The sequence below is a fragment of the Chrysemys picta genome, chromosome 15, assembly GCF_011386835.1.
Source record: "Chrysemys picta bellii isolate R12L10 chromosome 15, ASM1138683v2, whole genome shotgun sequence".
NCBI classification, from domain to species: domain Eukaryota; kingdom Metazoa; phylum Chordata; order Testudines; family Emydidae; genus Chrysemys; species Chrysemys picta.
Window position 1 is genome coordinate 25,683,997 of NC_088805.1, and position 17,932 is coordinate 25,701,928.

Here is a 17,932-nt window from a genome sequence, read left to right on the forward strand (position 1 = left end):
CGGCCTCGGCAGACCCCATTTCACTTTGGGAAGGGAAGCGGGTGCATTTATGAGCGAGGCTTTGGCCAAATACACCATAAATCTCTGTCCGGCCTAAATACTATAAATTCCTGGCCCATCGTCCTTGGGTGACTGTTTCACTGATTTATTATAAGTAAATAAACATCAGGGAAGGCTGAAATTCCTATTGGCCTTGGGGCATTTTTCTGCCAAGAAAGTGGAATACTTTGGATGTGCTCAGACGTAAAGCTATCAGAATACTGTTCCTCTGCGTCCATCCATTTTGGATATAACTTGAAAGCCTTGCAGACGGATACAGATCTGGGTCTGGAAGGAATCCCACCTTCCCTCCCATCCTTACTGTATTGAGGGGGAGAGCGCTGCCCTTAAATCCCGAAGCAAGTTCATCTTGACCCTACACCTCTGACGTTCTGAAATATTTTGAGAGTCTCAACTCCCACTGATGGAGCACACCCTTTCCCTTGGGTCAGTAACCCCCTGAAGGAGTTGCAGGCCATCTTGCCAAGGCACAGTTCACTCCAAATATTCCTCCCTTTGGGCCAAAGAAACAAAAGGCGTCTCCGCTCTGGAACGCCTCCCTGCATCTAGACGTGAGTGTTTTCAGCTCAGGAGGAAGCCATTTCCCATAGATTTGGGGATGCTTAATCATTAACCTGTTCTGAAACTCTGGGATATTTTCCCTCCGGCTGACCCTGATCTCCTTTCTTTTCATATTGGCTGCTAAACAAAAACGTGTGGCAGGCTCCTTCTGCTGCCATGGATTTCTTTATGGCTGGGCTGCGGGGATGAGGGAAGGCTGGTATCCATAGTCACAGTGATGCAGTCCTGGGAGGCAAGCAGAGAGGTTGGAACCTTGGCTTAGGCCTTGATCACACTGGAACTGGCCCCGATGCCTTGACAAGGGCTGGTTGGAATTTCGAGAACGATGCAAAGAAGAGTGAAGGGAGCAATTTTAAATGTCATTGGTTCATAGGGCCAACAGAGAGCTCCCGCCTGCCTGGTTTTAGACACAGGGTTTTGGCTCTTGGATTCGTGACCCTGTCCCTTGGTTTTTAAGGCTGGGCTCCATTATTAGAACGGCACCCAGCCAACAGGATGCACTCAGCCCAGGCAGAGAGAGGAGCATGCTTCTTTCTGTCCCTGATGTGTTATGGACAGTGTGGGGATCCCAGCACTTTGCTGTCCAGTTCAGAGACCGGGTAGGTGGACAAGACCTTCTCCCTCCTCTGACCAGAAGGTATGGGGTTTGGGGAGGAGAGAATTCCCCCTCACAGGTGGGGGAAGGGAGTCCCTGGAACCCATTTTTATGTGGGGTAGCGGGAACAGGAGAATATTGCTCCTGTATGGGGCGGGCCGGGAGAAGGTCAGACCACGGCACCACTGTGGGGGGAGTGCAGAAGAGATGAGGAAAGTAGCCAGGAGGATGAGCTGATGTCCCCGTCCCACGCAGTTGGGGCGGGAGCATGGTGGGAGTTAGACCTGAAGGACGTGCTTTGGGGGGACAAGCTGGGGCTGCTGGTTCCAGACTGAAAGCCAGTGACCCTAACACACAGCACACGGGAGTTGGGGATTTGATGCATCCACCAATTGGAATTGGAAAGGGTTCAGAAAATGGCAACAAAAATGATTAGGGGTATAGAACGGCTTCCGTATGAGGAGAGATTAATAAGACTGGGACTTTTCAGCTTGGAAAAGAGGCAACTAAGGGGGGATATGATAGAGGTCTATAAAATCATGAGTGGTATAGAGAAAGTAAATAAGGAAGTGTTATTTACTCCTTCTCATAACAGAAGAACAAGGGGCCAGCAAATGAAATTAATAGGTAGCAGGTTTAAAACAAACACAAGAAAGTATTTTTTCACTCAATGCACTGTCAACCTCTGGAACTCCTTGCCAGAGGATGTTGTGAAGGCCAATACTATAACGGGATTCAAAAGGGAGCTAGATAGATTCTTGGAAGATAGGTCCATCAATGGCTATTAGCCAGCATGGTCAGGAATGGTGTCCCAAGCCTCTGTTTGTCAGAAGCTGTGATTGGGTGACAGGGCATGGATCACTTGATCATAACCTGTCTGTTCATTCCCTTTGGGGCACCTGCCATTGGCCACTGTCAGAGGACAGGATACTGGGGTTGATGGACCTTTGGTCTGACCCAGTATGGCCATTCCTATGTTATGTTCTTGTTTTCCTCCCAAACACAGTCCTGTCTGTCTGGGCACTGGTGTTCTCCAGCTGGAACAGGGGAAAGCAACATGACTGGGACATGTACAGGCCAGATTTTCAGCTCCCATTGTTCCCACGGAGGGAAGGGAAGCGTGTGTGTCAGGGGAGGGGGAGAGAGTCTCCACGGGAGCTACTGGGTGCTGAGCACTTCTGAAAATTTGGCCACAAATGTCTCAGTGAAACGCACTGTAAAATCCCCCTCTGTTCTGGGGTTTGTTACGGTGTGTATAATACATAACTGCATTGTAATGGGGATTCCCATTGGCCTGCTGTTAAAGCACTGGACTGGAACTCAGGAGAGCTGAGGTCTATTCCCAGCTCTGCCAGTGGTCTGCTGGATGAGTTCAGGCAAGGCACTTCCCCTCCTGGGCCTCAGTTTCCCCATCCGTAAAAGGGAGCTAATGATGCTGCCCTCCTTTGTAAAGCGCTGTGAGATCTACTGATGAAAAGCGCTAGATAAGATCAAGGCAGTGTCCATTTTTGTTTCTTGACATTTAAGAATAGTAATCCAGGAATGGGCCACGCTTGCGGCTATTGCTCTGAAATATGGGGGAATCCGGTAAAGTGGCTCACTCAGCTCCCAGCCACCCAAAGCCTAAGCCCCACCCCTGGTAGTCGGGTCCCTCTGGGCCGTTGCTGAATTGAATGGGCTGTAATGGAATGTTCCGGATGCTGGAGAAGGAGAGGGGGAAATAACAAACCATATGCTGTCGTCTGCTTCAGGTGGGACGTTGACACTGGTGATTTCCAAACTTAGGGCTCCATTCTTGCTGCCAGTTGACACTGGTGCATCCTGCTTCCCCAGTGCGGTTACTCCAGTGTAACTGGGAAGAGAATTTGGCCTTTCATAGGGGAATGAAAGTGTTTCACAAAGTTGGGGAAGTACCTTCCTTCTTGTGTCTGCCTCCTCGCCTCATGTTTGTGTATTAGATGTCTAAGGGGTAGTTATGAACGCTATAGAAATTGATTCTGGTTTGATTTCCTTTCAGCTGCAGTAAATCACAGCTCGGATACCGAGAGTATTCCCTCGCCGAGGCCTGAAGCCAAAGAAAGTGGAGAGAATGGGCCCAAGCCCACGCCTGGGCCTGGGAGAGACTCCGGTCCAGAACCTGCCCTCAAGGCGGAGGATGCTGATGCTGCTACTGCAGCTAATCCCACCGCTGCCACCACCCCACAGCCCCAGGAGGCAGCAGCCGAGCCAGCCAGCAGTGAGGAGAAGCCGCAGGAGGAGCTGGTGGTAGACGTGGTGAAAACGGAGGATCCGGAGGAGAAGCCAAGCGAGGAGCCCTGCAAGAGCGAAATCAAAAAGGAGGAGACCGAGGACTGCCCGGAGGGAGACAAGGCGAGCGACAAGAAAACAGAGAGCGTCAGCAGCGCGGCGGGAGCAGAGGTGGCGCCCAAAGCTGAGAAAAAGGAGAGTCATAAACCGGGCAAAGCCGCCGGGCTTAACCCCGACAGCGACTCCAGCGCCACCTGCAGCGCAGACGAGATGGACGAGCAGGATGCCGTGGACAAAAACAGGTAAGAAGAGGTGACTGGGAAGCAGAGCCGGCAAAGCAGGTTTGGCAAAGGGGCCGGATATCCTCCCTGCCCGTGGGAGCCTTGGCAGCTGTGTGGCCGGCACGCCTCTTGCAGGGGAGGTTGTGCCTCAGGCCAGGGGGGTGTCGGCAGCTCACGCTGTGACGGGGGAGATCTTTCTCCCAAGTACAGTGATGTGGAAGCGTCAGGGGTGCATGGCGGATGGGATCTTTCCTGGGAAGTGCCAGTCATCGGCCATGGCTGGAGCCAGGAGGCAAGGCTAAATCCCGTGGGGTCCTTCTGCATTCCCCTAGCCCTGTCTCCTTCATGCCTACCATAAGGGAGCTGACTCTGCCAGCTTTGCTCAGGCTGAGGTGCACCCACTCCACGTAGTGCCCCGGACATCAGCGAGACCGTTGGTGGAGTATGGTGCTGCTCTGGGTGAGGGCATGTGGAAGTGATTGGGGGGCTTAAGGCACAGAGCAGACAGTTCCAGACTCCTGAGCGCTACTCCCAGCTCTGCCTCTGACACGCTGTATGACCTTGGGCAAATCACCTCTCCTCTCCGGGCCTCTATTTCCCTGTCTATTAAATGGGGATAATGATAAGGCTTGCCTCCCTCGCAGTGAGCTTGACAGGCGTAATTAACTGATGTTTGGGCCCCTAAGATGGAGGGGGGCGACAGAAGTAAAAAAAAAAAAGAGCATTTTTATGAATTAGGTCTTTATCCTGAACCTAGCAATGAGTGCATTTGCTGACCAAGTAAGTCGTTCCCATTTCTAATGCCTGCCATCCCCATTCTCATCGGGCCAGCCCTTGTCTAAAGCTCTTTAATGCCTTGTGTCTTTGAGCCTTGTGCTGGCAACAGCTTCTGAAGGGAAAGTGGAATAAAGGGCACCACGCTGCCCTGCTGTGTCACAGCCCAGCGATAGATGTCTGTGGACAGCAGTAAGACAGAGGTCACTGGCTGCAATACGCTCCTGTCCTTTATCGATGGCAGGCTCTGGTGACCTGTGATTTGTGGCTTATTGCATAGACTCAAGTCAATTTCAGTAACGGCCATTGGGAGCCACACTTGTGGGCAATTTCTCCTTCAATGACTTCATACTGTTTGCAGGGAAGGAGCTGCTTTGATCTCCCTTTTACAGCGTGGAGAGGGGATTGGGGTCTGTATTGTTCCCGGGGTGAGAGAGGCCATTTAAACAGCTAGACATTAATTATCCGTGAGGAAAGCAGGGCAAGTCACCGGCCCATGCTGCAACTCTCTACGCCTCTGCCATGATGAGTGTGATCGGACTTTTATGGGATCTCCCGTATTTTCCCCATAGACCCTGGGGAAATGGAGACATGGCTCCTCCCAAAACTTGGGGCTGCATGTGGAGACAGGGAAGCAGCTGCAGGGTGTTTTAGATTAGCAAGGAGGTGAATATTCAGGATTTTCAGGGGTGTGGCCAGACTTCTGTAGGAGGTGGCAGGTACCTGGTCCCATCTGCCCTCCCCCTCAGCCAACCGATTCCTCAATCCCCAGCCTCCTAGAAAGATGTCATTTATAAAAACAAATTCTAAAATTGATTTTCCATCATAGCTCCCCTCTGCCTTCTATCAGCAGCAGTTGGTTCTATGGGTGAGTGAGAGCCCTCTCGGTTCCCTCCTTTCCCCTTGTGTGGAATTGCTTTTGGGGAGGGGGCTAGGAAGCTGGTACTGAGGGCTAATAGCCTGGCTGGCCCAAAGAATGGGAAAGCAGCAAGTTCCTCTCGAGGCGCCTGCGCTCTCCAGCGTGTACTTGAGAGAGACAGATCAGCTCTCTAGGCTTTGCTGCTGCACTTGCATGGAACATGATGAGGTTATTAGCGAGCACAGTTCGCAGAATAGAATCAAAGATGCTGTTTGCACTTCCTGTGGGAACGGCGGATTCTGCTGCAAAGCTGCTAAGAGATGGGGCTGCGGGTGAGTCCTGGCCGGGCTGCCTGAGGTTGCTCTGACACAGGGCTGTAAGGCTGGCCCCGTCACTCGTGGCTTTCCTGCCACAGAGTTCAGGCCTGTTTGAATTTGTTATTCCTCCTTTAGGCAGAGGAAGGAGCCCAGCCTCCCCCCCCCCCCCCTTACTAATCCCCGTGAGAAAGGGGGAGGGTGGCGCTCAGGTTGACTGTTAACCCAGCTTCACACCACAACAACAGCAGCATTTATCAGCTTTCCGGAGCCACGCTTTATCCCAGGCTCCCCCCAGAGGCAGCAAATATCTGCCCTGGCAAACAAATACCAGTTTTCAGGGACGTTAAACATTAAACAGGCTTCCCCCGGGGGCCTTGTGCCACTCCTCTTAGCAGCTACTGTGCTGAAATACGGGATATTGCAGGGGTTCCGGGCTTGGCTGCCTGGGAAAGTTTGACCAGTTACACCAGTATAATTAAACTGGTCTAGTTGTACCGGTATAACTCCCCATGTGGACACACTCTTACTCTGGTTTACAAGGAGCTTCTTTAGTCTTTAGAAAGCAACCCCGGCTGAACTGGGCAATCCCTTTTCTACCTGGGGGCATTCTACTGGGTTAACTATGGGTACGTCTGCGCTGCAGTCAGAGGTCCATACCTGTGGCAAGGCTTTGCTTTAGAAGATGGCGTGAGAAGGCAGCAGTGAAGCCATGGCAGGATGGGCTTCAGTGCAGCCTGTACCATGCACAGCCCGGCCCCTGGGTACGTACTTGGGCAGCTAGTCCACGCTGAAACACCTTGACTTATAACCAGTGGGACTTTCCTGTGGAGATAAGCCCTCGGCTCTTATCTTTACTTCGGTTTGGTGAAGAACCTAGCCATCTTCTCTGGGTGCTGTGTGTGTGTGCACGCGTGCGCCTGTGGGTGGGTGTGTGTGTGTATACCCGTGGGTGTACGCAAACACATGCACGCACAGAGTTTTGTCTGCTGGGATGAAGGAAGCTGTTTTCTCCCTCCTTTGCTCTCTGCTCCAGTTACAAGTGCATTTAGTGATTTAAAGTGTTTTGCTTTCTGCTGCAGGTGGGGGTGGGGTAGCTCTGCGGGATGAGGAGGGAAGAGGAGGACCAGGCTGGAGGAATGATGCTTAGGGACAGCTGCGTTGGCTGCCCTCCATCGTTCTGCGGGTCGTGCTACTGAGTGGCAGGCCAGGGTGAAGATAATCACAGCTTTAAATCTCCAGAGTTAAAAATACAGCTAATTGTCTTCATATATATCCCTTTAAAAAGGCCGCTAGCCGTGCCAGTGGCGAAGTTCAGCTGTCGGTCACACTAGACGTAAATGAACGTGCAGTGCCGCGCGGAATTAGCCATTGCAAGTGTACAGGAGGCTGAGTAGTAAAAGTTACAGGAAGGCACTTACCACCTGGGCTTGGTAGTTATGTGCCCAGGAGACATGGTGCCAACCACTGCTACGTTGCTACCCAAGTACCCTGCTCCCTGGCAGCCCTGCAGGGAAAACGGGCCCAGTTCTGCAACTGTTCAGAAGCCTCTGACTTTTTGCACCCAGCCATGAGGCTAAGTATTTGAAAGCTTTGAGGAGGAATTTGGATTTACTACAGTGATGTCCATGGGCACCAGGTTTGTATAATTTTTGATGGTGCCCAGAATGGGTCCAAGCAGAGCTGTCCCATCCATAGGACGACGGACTGGGGCAACCTCCCCAGGACCCATGCTTTGGGGGTCCCGCTCTTCATGGGGATGCGGTGTCCTAGGCGGCCTGGGGAGTTAGCGGGGGGGTCTGGCCCCAGTCCGCCCCACTCTGCTCTGCCCTGCCGGCCCCCGGTATCACTTGGTGGAGGGGACTGAAGCTGGAAAGAGGCAGGGCAGGGGTGGGGGCTTGGGGTAGGGGGCAGAGCAGGGGCGGGAAGAGGCAGGATGGGGCTTGGAGGAAGGAGTGGGATGGGCTGCGGCCAAGCCCCCCGCTGCTGCCAGCGCCAAGCCTCCCACTACCCCTCCCAGGGTTGCCCTGGTCCATCCTATGGATAAATATAAACCCAACCATTGGTAGAGCTGGGCCCACATTCCTGAATATTGGTGGAGCACAGGCCCATATAACTCGCCACCTATGGTGATGCCCAACATTGCTTACTGCAGTGCATGGATTAGTGTTTTGGGTGGTTCTCTGCAGTAGAATGAGAAATGGCACCATGATAGAACTCTTCATGTGGTTCCACATGTCACACTTTTACAGTTTAGCCCCAGTCTTCCATCTTGTCTTTTTCCTGGGGTACGTGTGCACCCAGCCAATGTTCATCCCCCTTCCATGGTGCTGAATCGGGCATGAGATCCATAGGGATCCTGCATGTCCTTCCCTCCCTGATTTTTCCATCGCTCAGCTCTTTGGGGCTCGGTTGCCAATAGAGCATAGTTTGGGAGACCCAAAATTAGCAATGGAAGGTGTGTGTGTGTGTGTGTGTGTGTGTGTGTAAGCTAGTGTCTTGGAGATGTCATTCTCCACTTCACACACATGCCGATTAGACGTGTAACGTTCCAGAGCCCGGTTTCCGGACAGGTGCTTTACCCAGTAAAGTGATGTCTGTTGCTTTCCTAGCAAGTAGAGCTGTCCACCCGTCTTCATGTCAGTCAATTGGCAGTTTATGTAATTTATAGACATTGTAACCATATGAATTGTATGAATCTGAGGATCTCCAAGTGCTTTACAAGCCTGAATTAACTCAGCCTCCCAGCTGAGGGTTTAAGTAAGATTTTTAAAACCCACGTGCCTAAATTTGGGCTTCTAAAGCCACTTGAGGCCCACGAGGATCTGGGGCCAGATGTAAAGCGGCTGCTGCCGAGGAGCTGGCCGGGTCGGTCTGTAGATGGGAACTGCTGGGTGCTCGGCACTTCAGAAAATCAGGCCACTGAGCTAGATGTCCAGTGAGATGTCCATTTGTGGAGTAAAATGCTGCTGAACGTGAGCAAAGCTGTCAGAATCCGGCCCTGCATTTTAACATCACTCGTACTGCCTCTGAAGGGTCTGTGACTGAAATCGCGGCTATGCCTTCCGCAGCGCTCATGAGTGAAGTGCAGCCCGGTCTCGTTCCCAGACAGCTCGCCGCTCAGTCGGCCTGTTCGTCAGTGAGGGGACTGCGTTCACCCCGTGGATTTTGATGAGTTACCTGCTTGGCAGGGTTTGTGTCTAATGGGAACTGGCAGCCCTCACTGGAGGTGCAGCGAGCTCTTCCCAGCCAGTGGAAGCTGGGTGGAGATGGCTCTGGCATCAGGGCGTCTGGAAGTTACGTTGGCTAGGAAAGAAATGGAATTCGATTTTCGGAGGCGGAGTTTGTTTGTTTTTTAAAGAAAAGACTCTGAGGTCAAAGTTTCCAAAAGTGATGAGCTATTTGGCTGCTCAGCCAGATCTGCCTTGCAGGGGCCGGAAGGGAAGAGAGGGTGCATGGCCCAGCCTGAAAATCAGGGTCCCTTCCAGTGTCTCAAGTTGGGCAGCCAAAAACGGAGGTCCCCCAAATCACCCGTCGCTTGAAAATCCTGGCCAGAGTTTGAGCCAGTCAGTCCCTTACCTACACCTGTCAATGGCTTTGCATGGCTGTTGTGGGGCATAGGCCCCCTGGGGTATGTATCCTTTTACATTCCCACAGCGGTCGAGCTTCTAGCTTTCGATGCACGCAGCTGGCAGATGCTGTGATCTATTCCCACGACGGCTCTGATTAGCCACCCCTCCACCCCTCTTCTCGTTTCCTCCTTAGAGAGCTCCTGGGCCAGGCTCCTGGGGGGAATCCAAGGCTGTGCATTTTGCAGGTCCTGCCTTGTAACTAGAATCTGCTGCAGGAGAAGGATTGGTGGGGCGGGAATGGAGCTAGGGCAAGGGGCGGGGAAAAGAGGATGGGCGCACGGCACAGAGATATATTTATTCCCCTCACATGGCCTCGCCGGACTTGTTTATCATCCAAAGTTGAACACAGAATGACCTTGAAATTTATAGACTGAAAAGAGCAGTCAGCTCGCAGCTCCGATAAACAGAGCAGGCTGTAAACCTTAAACCTCTGGACTGCTTCACCAGCTGGTAGTTGGGAGAGAGAAGCCGAGGGTCAGAGAGAGGCCTGGTCCAGTGGTCTGAGCACTAGGCGGGGAGCCAGGAGCTCTAACCCTAAGGCAAGTCCCTTCCCCACTCCCCAGGGGTGCCAGGAGGGTTCAGCTTTGAAGCTAAAAAGCACTGAGTGAGCTAAACAATCCTGGGGAGCGATGTGAGTTAGCAGCTGCCCTGCATGACACGGCGACCCCAGCGGCCTGTGCTGTGAGGACTCCTCCCGCTCCTGCTGAGGCCAATGGCAGGTCTGTTGTGGAGTCTGCATTGCATTGCTCTGGCGCATGGGATTGCAGCTGGCTATGGAGGGTTCTGCGCCCCGCCCAGCCTGCCGACCCAGTGAATACAGACCCTGGGCTACGAACCAGTGGCCAGGCCGTTCACTAACACAGGTGAAGAAGGCAGCCCTGTGCGAGGGCTGGGAAGCAGAGGGTTGGGCTGGAGGGCAGCACTGGTGTATTCGTCACTGCAGCCTCTTGGCCAGTGTAAAGCGAGGGAAAGTTTCCTCCCCCTTTTGTGTTCTGCACTGACGACTGCCTGATTTCAGCACCCCCCACCCCCAATGCTCTGCCTTCCTCACCGCTCCTGTTCTCTTCCTCTCCCTCCTCTGGGTAATCACATGCGCACAGAGACACAGACACACCCTGAGATTTCCCAGGGTGCCCAGCAGCATGGGGGAGAAGGGAAGCAGAGCCAGGCCTGCAAGAGAGGAGGCCAGGCTGGGCCAAACATGACTCAGACCCAGCCCTCCCTCCAAACACCACAGACCCTGCCAGCTTCCCGCCAGGACCACCCAGCAGCCTTCGGGAAGCTCAGGTGCACCAACCTGGCGATGAGCCAGCCTCTGAAGGATTGACCCAAAGGGCTGGAGATGGGGGCAGGGCACTCCCAGCCCTGGGAGGAGGGGGGAGCCCACTCAGACACACACTTGGGATAAATCTTTCCTGGCAGCTCTAGCCTAAACTCCTGCCGAGTGGCTCGGTTTGGGAACCATGCCCTAGTGGGGGGGCTGGTTTATTGTCTCTCGCTCTCTGGCAGGGAGCCTCCAGGCCAGCACATTGTGTAAGGATTGTTCTTTGCTTTTGGCTCTTACCAGTGAGTTAGAATGGCGCTGAGAGAGTTGGCTTGGTAGCCAGCCGGTCGCAGAGGGGCAGGCCCAGCCAGGAAATGCCCTCCGAATGCACCGGCTTGTCTTGTGGACCTGATGAGATCCTGTCTGACTGGGCCGGATCACTCCGTTCCTCACACCGCTCAGTTGTATTGAATCCGGATGCAAACCTTGGCTTTCTCGCTGTGAGAGAGATCTCCGGCCCTGGGCCTGCTTGTGATTTCACACATGCTGGTGAACTCTGGCGTCCCAGTCGAGATCAGAACCAAGCACCCTGACTTCAGAACTAACTGGTCTCCGGCGTTGGCTCTGATTCATCCCTGGGCTCACGCCAGGGCAATGCCGTGGCTTCATTAGCGTTACTCCTGATTTACTCTTGCGTACGTGAAAGGAATCGGGCCCATTGAGCCAAATCCTGTTCTTCGTACTTTTGCCGTTGGAGTCGTACCCTTCTGAGCAAGGCAGGCAGGGATCGGCCCGCTTTTCCTCTTCTGGAGCTGTTTAATCCCTGCCCTGCCTTTCCCGCTGCAGCTGCACTCCATGGCCAAGTAGCTCTGGCTGTCACAAGCTGCGCTCCATGATAACAGTGCTCTGTTATCTCCTAAGGTCGGTGCTGTTTACCGGGGAGGGGAGGTGTGCTGTATCCCGGCCAGTGCTCTCTGTGCAGTAGCAGTTAGCAGTACTGCGGGGTGCGTACTGGTTCAGAGTAGGATGGTCCGGGACTTGTGCTACTTATCACTGATTATAGATCAAGGTCTAGCGAGTAAGAGCACCAGGTACCAGGCCAGTCGATGCTGCTCCTCTCTGATGCAACAAGCAAGCAAGCAGCAAGCAGACCCTTGCAGGTGGCCAATACTGAGACACTATGTGAGGTATGGGAGGTGCTAGCCAGGAATATACGAAGTATATTATACACACGATGGCTGCCGTCCCGGGGACCTCCAGAGCAGAAAGCATGAGCTGCTAGGGCTTGAGCTGAAAAGCCACCGCTCCCCAGCGGAGACAGTAGCACTCCACTCCTCTGTGGATCAGGCTCCGAGGGGGGACCTGTAACGTGCGCTCCCCAGTGGGTGACGCGCCCACAGGCCAACATGCGTTGGCGTGCCGGGCTTCTTCTCTGCGTGCTAGTGAAGCCGACGACCTCTAGAGTCGTAATGAAAAGATCCCCCACCCCTCGCCTCCTCCCAGCACAGGCTGTGCGGGCACCGGAGCGTCCTCGCGTGTGGAGGTGGGAAGTACGTGGCTCCTAATGACGTGTGTGTCTGTGTGCAGGCTGCTGTCTCCGAGGCCCAGCCTCCTCAACGCTGCCGCCGATGCCAGGCTGAACTCTTCGCCTCAGAAACCATTGGACCTGAAGCAGCTGAAGCAGAGAGCTGCTGCCATCCCCCCCATTGTAAGTACCGGACGGAAGACCCAAGTCACCTGATCCCAGGAAAGCCGCTCGTTCCCCTCCCAAGTCCTGCATCCCGGGGGGGGGGTTTAAAACCCTCGGACTGAGGGCACCAAGCAAAAGTTTGCCTTGTGCACGCTTGGGCATGGGTGTGCACGCTTGGGCATGGGTGTGCACGCTTGGGCATGGGTTCCCGCCTCTGTGTGCGTGTTCCCATGTGGGCATCTGTTGAGGGAGGACAGTGCGGGTTTCTGATCTGTTTGCATGGGTGTGAGGGAATGAGTTTGGGACTGGGCATTTGTGCTTGATTGTGCTCATGCATGGGCCAGGTGTGTGTCTCCATGGATGGGTGATAGCACGGGGGTGTCGGGCACGGTTCTCTGCGTGTGCTGTGCAAAGGGTATTTGGGAGCCATGTGGCATGCTCTCACCGGATTCTCTATAGACAACTCCTTCCTGGTTTCTTAGAAAGTTCCCCCAGAGATGTTTGATTGTATCATGAGTTGCTTTATAAGAAACCTTGTCATTACTGTACAGCCATTTCCTTCCTTAGTGTGGGGGGAGAAACCCCAGCCACACACACCTTTCACAGCCCAGTGTTCCCCTTTATCTCAGAATGCTAAGGACCAGACTGTGATGTCAGTTACACCATTAAGTCCACTGGGGTCACTGAAATCAGTCATGTCACCTAACACGAGAGAGAGAGAGAGAGAGAGGTGCTGTTTTGGCTGGTCCCACCCAAATCTTCTCTGTGCTCCCCCTGCTTAGCTATTCAGCAGCAGCCCCCCCCCCCCCCCCGAAGGTGCATTCTCCACGTTGATCATTGTTGCTGGTGCTCTCATAACAAAGTAAAAACTAAAAGCAACCGAGTCATTCTTCACCAGACTCCAAACAGTGGCCAGGGAGCGGTGTTTGCAGAGTGGGACGTGGCCAAAATCCTGGTGTACTTTAGCGATCCGAAGAAGGCGTTTCAAACGAAAAGTTCACATCGTCCTTCCAGACATCTCTGTGCCATGAGATCGGTGCATAGTATTGAAACCACTTCTAAGCTGCCAGACCTGGGCTAGAGATTACATTCCTTAGACAAGCCAAATCAGAGGCTCCCCTGTAACGTTTCCCAAACAGGATGATAGCCTTGTGGCAAAAGATAAACATGGTGCCTCACTCTCTCTTGTTTGCCTCCTGTGCTAGGAAGGGCAGTGGCTTGGTTAGAAACCCTGGGAGCCCAGCCTGGGGAACCGAGCTGAGTGTCTGCAGAGGTGGAGGAAAAGCTCCCCAGAAAGGAGCCGAGGTCTCGTTTTTGGAGTAAAACCTTCCACAGCTGAGTCTGTAAGGAGATAACAACAGCTGGCACAGTATGTCCCGCTTCTCCCATCCCATTCTCTCTGCTCCCACTGCAGATTTCCGAGGGATTCCCAGACGGGACGTTACAGAGCGGAAGCATGAAGCCTCAGGTGCCGCACCACGCCTTGGCCCTCTACCAGCAGCAGATCACTAAAGCCCATGAATCTGCCCGGGACGAGGTGGCCCAGAGCAAGCAGCAACAGCAGCAGCCTGAGCCGGAGCAGCAGGCAAGCAGTAGCCCCAGGGGAAAGAGCAGGAGCCCAGCCGTGGGTGACAAAGAAGGTAAGATGCGCCCGCGCGTGATTGCACAGAGCGGGGGCAGGGCTCCTGCGGCAGGGGGAAGCTAGCTTTAAAGGCTGATCGCGTGGCGGAGCAGACTCATGGTGGCATGGCTAATGGGCCGTGTTCATTAGGAAGTGCATCGTGAACCTGGTAGAACGTCGAACGCTGAGGACGGGAAGGTTGCCTTTGTTAGCGGTTGGAGAGTAGAGGACCTGGAGGCACGCCAGGACACTGGTTTCAGTCAGCTCTTTTCTCCCTTGTTTGCTCTTTATAAAGAATGCTTTTAATGCTCGGCGGGGGCCATTCTTTCATTTCAAATGAATACTCGTGCTGTGACTTCCTGTAAAGGTTCTCGATGCTGTCCCCTCGGGATAGCGCTAACGAAGGATTCAGAGCGTCGGGCCCCTGGGGGCCGCGGTTAAGGAGGACTGGGCACTCTTGCTGATGCCGTTTGTCATTTCAAAGCTGGTTCCCGTCAGAAGTCTGTACGTTGGCCGGGCGTGCGCTCTTTAAACCAGGGCACCTTGATGAGAGGGTTTGAGGCTGTTCTGAATCTGGCCGGAACCTGCACTGTGTTAAGTGCAGTTAGAATGGAGGCGGCTCGGCACCCGGCAGGCAGGGTCTGTAGGTTGTGATGATACGTGGTACGGTAACAGATAGATGCTGTGGCCGTCAGCTAACCAAGCGCCTGCCCCCCCCGGGGAACAGAGCTCGCGGCCTGGTTCCAAAGCCACACGCGTCTGTCAGTCTGTCACGTGAGCTTAAGCTGTCGGGGTGCCTGTGCTTGTACCTTCTTCCCAGACCCCCAGCCACTAGAGGAAGAGACCACTGCAATCACATCAACATTTCAGCAGCTGAGATGCCATCTATCCAGTGCTGCCAAGCCAGTACCTCACCAGGGCCTCGCCGGCCAGTGCTTAGCCCTGCCCCGAGTGGGCAGCAGCAGTCCCCATATCATGCAGGTTATGACGGAGTTGACGAGTGTTACTCACAGGAAATGGTTTGCCTCAGATCCTTAGAGAAAGAAACCCCTTGACAGGAAATATTTGAGGTTGCAGGGGGTTGCTCTCCATGGTGATTTCTGTGGGTTGATGGTGCGTTGGATGGGCTGACATGCCATTGCATGGCTGCAGCATTGTGGAGTGGCGATGCGAACATCACGACTTCCGGTGCCTTTGTCCCAGAGGACATCGACTATAAGGTAGCAGATCTAGGCATTGGGGATGTAAGCACCATATTGGGTCTGCAGCCGGACAGAAGAATTTTGTTGGCAGCCGTGGAATTTGACTCTCTCGTGCAAGAGAAAGGAGAGAAAAAATACACCGATTAGCTTGAATTTGTTGGAATTTGATCTCCGTTGTTGCTGAAAAGTTGGGTCACGAGAGCAGCTACGTTAGTTCAACTTCTGTCAGCCACGGTTTCCCAAAGCTGACATGTGGAGTGCTGGCCCAATGGTTAGACAAAGAGCAGTGTTGCAAAATGAGTTACTTCCTAGAAGAGCTGATTGCTGGTGCTTAACCGGCTGGCTTTCTGCACGATAATAAATAATAGCGTGCATAGCCGTGCAGACTGGCAACAGGACAATAAAACAATCGGCATGGAAGGAAGATAGCTTTCACCTTGAAGGAAGTTGATACTCCAGTAAGTCAGATGATTGATACCTGTCTCATGCAGACTCTCCAGCTTGTCCTAGCCTGCCTTCTCCACTCTCACTTTCGTGTATTCGTTACCCAGACTCAATTACACTCCAGTACTTCCAATGCAGTGCAAGTGATCAGGGCTACGCTTTTGCTGTTACACATCGCTATACGGAGCAGCCCGTCCCGCACAGCTCAGCTTCCTGTCGAGTCTCCTGGCAGAACCAGCACTTCCAACAGCTCCTTCTAGCCTGGAACCCCAGCAGACTATTCCTTGATGGGCTCCCAGGGTGCTGGGCTGCTTGGTTCATCTTCCCACCGGCTTTTGCACCCGCTGATTTCCAACTCTGATTTCAGGACCCAAGAGCAGCGAGGAAAGAGGGAGGCTTACCATGCCATGTGGAAGTGTGTAAACCAGGACATGAAAGTTCAGGTTTCAGGATAACCTTTAAACTCTGCAACCTGATTGCTCCTTTGTTAACGTGCAGACCTGACGTCAATGCAGGTTTACGCAGCTTTGCTGTCTGCAAAGCACCTGGCTTAGAGTGCTGTGCCAGCACTGCTGATGCCACTCACATAGCACTTTGAATCCTCCAAACTTGCTGAAGAGATTAGTTCAACTAATTGCACCGTGCGTGCGTATTATCCCCGTGCACAGATAGGGAAGCTTAGGCAGAGAGGTGAAAGGAGATTGCCCAGGCCACTGGAGGAGGAGCTGGTGCCGGAGCTGGCAGGGGTTTGCTCATCCCACTACGCCGTTCTGCACCCTCAATATCCCGGGTGCCCGGGGATGGAGTTTTGAAGCAGTCACACATCCAAGATAGCGGGGTGAGCTGGAGAACTGCATGGCGTTCCCATCAACATACAGTAAATGATTGGCCTTGGGGCAGAACCCAGCTCCCTCTGGAGTTTAACTCACTCACATACAGACACATCTGAACAGAGGGGTGGAATCCTTGCCCCTTTGAAGCCAGTGGGACTTTTGTCGTTGACTTGGATGGCGCTAGCATTTCACCCAGTGGCTCGAGCCTGGCTCTGAACCGTAGAGGGAAAGGCACCAGCAGCCGGTCTGGAAGGCAGCAAGGGAGCCTGTCGGTCATGGCAAAGCAGTGAAAGGGGTGGGAGGAGGGGAGCATCCCTCCTCTCTCCTTTTATGGTAAGGAAATCGGGAGCCTCCTTTGAATGTCCTGTTAAAGTGACAGTGCACCAGGCATCCATCTGGACTCTGACTTGCCGTGAAGAAGACTGGACCTCAGGTACGTGCATTGTGCTGCTGCAAAAGAAGAAGTGGAGCGACCCCGCTCTCCATAAGCGAGAAGTGGTCCAGGCCAGCTCCTAGCAGAGGGCTGGTCTTGCAAGAGCAGTTGTTCCTACTCTTCCCCCCCCCCCCCCCCCCCAAAGCTATGAGATCTCTCCAGGCAATCAGATTGGCAGGGCCCTGCCTGATAAGAGAGCGTGAACTGTTGCAACTGCTCCGGAGACGGACAAGTTGACAAGTTTCACACCACCCTGGAGCCGTTTCAAAGCACAGTCTTGGACGCCAGCATCACATCCTGGCCAAGGCGTTGGCTGCCCCCTGCAGACCTTTGGCTGGGGCTGTATCTGTCTGGAGCCCAGCCAGTTTAGTATCTTCTCCTAAGGTGCTTTGACGGTGCTGCTCTGGTGTGGGGCTGGGGGATCGCGGCCTGTCCGTTTGGAGCTTGCTCTCAGACAGATGGATCCTTTCACTCTTCGCCGAGTGGCCCTCACGCCTATTTTTGGCTATCGCGGGGCAGTTTTAAAGCCAGCGATGTGTTTTCTGTTGATTTAGTCACTTGGCCTTTCTGGAGATTGGAAGCCAAAAGCGTTAATAGGGGTGATGGATGATATAAACGCTGACTTCTCAGCTCTGATTTCAGGGGCTTGACAAATGGCCATAGGAACTTTTCCCAGGATAATGGCTGAGTTTAGTTACCTTTAATGTGGGGTCAATAATCAACGGGCCACATTTCACAGATCTCACAGCTCCCAGGGGAGGAGGAACTGCTTTCCCAAGATTCCCATGCTGCCTCAAGGTGCGTGTGTGCTTGGCCACTAGTATCTTGGGTTTACAGAGCATCTTCGCCCAGCTTTACGATACCCAGACACCACCAGTGCAATGCAGCTGCCTCTGGCATAGAGCACAGCAGCCAGTCAGGGCGCAGCGCATCACGCCACCCGGCAGTTGGGACGGAGGAGAGCTGGTGTCTCAGGACAAACACCCTCCTCTTGTGGGAAGTGCCATGGGATCTTGAATGTCCACATGACAACATGACTGGGATTTTGTTTTCAAGGATTTTCCCCAAAAATCCCTCACAGTGACGAGCGTGGGGTGCTCCAATTCAGCTGCCCTGGGAGGG

General features: G+C 53.6%; 1 protein-coding gene across 40 annotated transcripts in view; it reads left to right on the plus strand.

The window, feature by feature from the left end:
• NCOR2 (nuclear receptor corepressor 2) overlaps positions 1 to 17,932 on the plus strand; it is a 395,046-nt gene that overhangs the window by 323,034 nt on the left and 54,080 nt on the right. For all 40 annotated transcript variants that reach the window (XM_065568677.1, XM_065568676.1, XM_065568680.1 and 37 more), the window contains 3 exons: positions 3,234 to 3,765; positions 12,175 to 12,295; positions 13,692 to 13,917. In XM_065568677.1, coding sequence (XP_065424749.1) covers positions 3,234 to 3,765; positions 12,175 to 12,295; positions 13,692 to 13,917 — 879 coding nt within the window. The remainder of the gene's footprint in view (positions 1 to 3,233; positions 3,766 to 12,174; positions 12,296 to 13,691; positions 13,918 to 17,932) is intronic.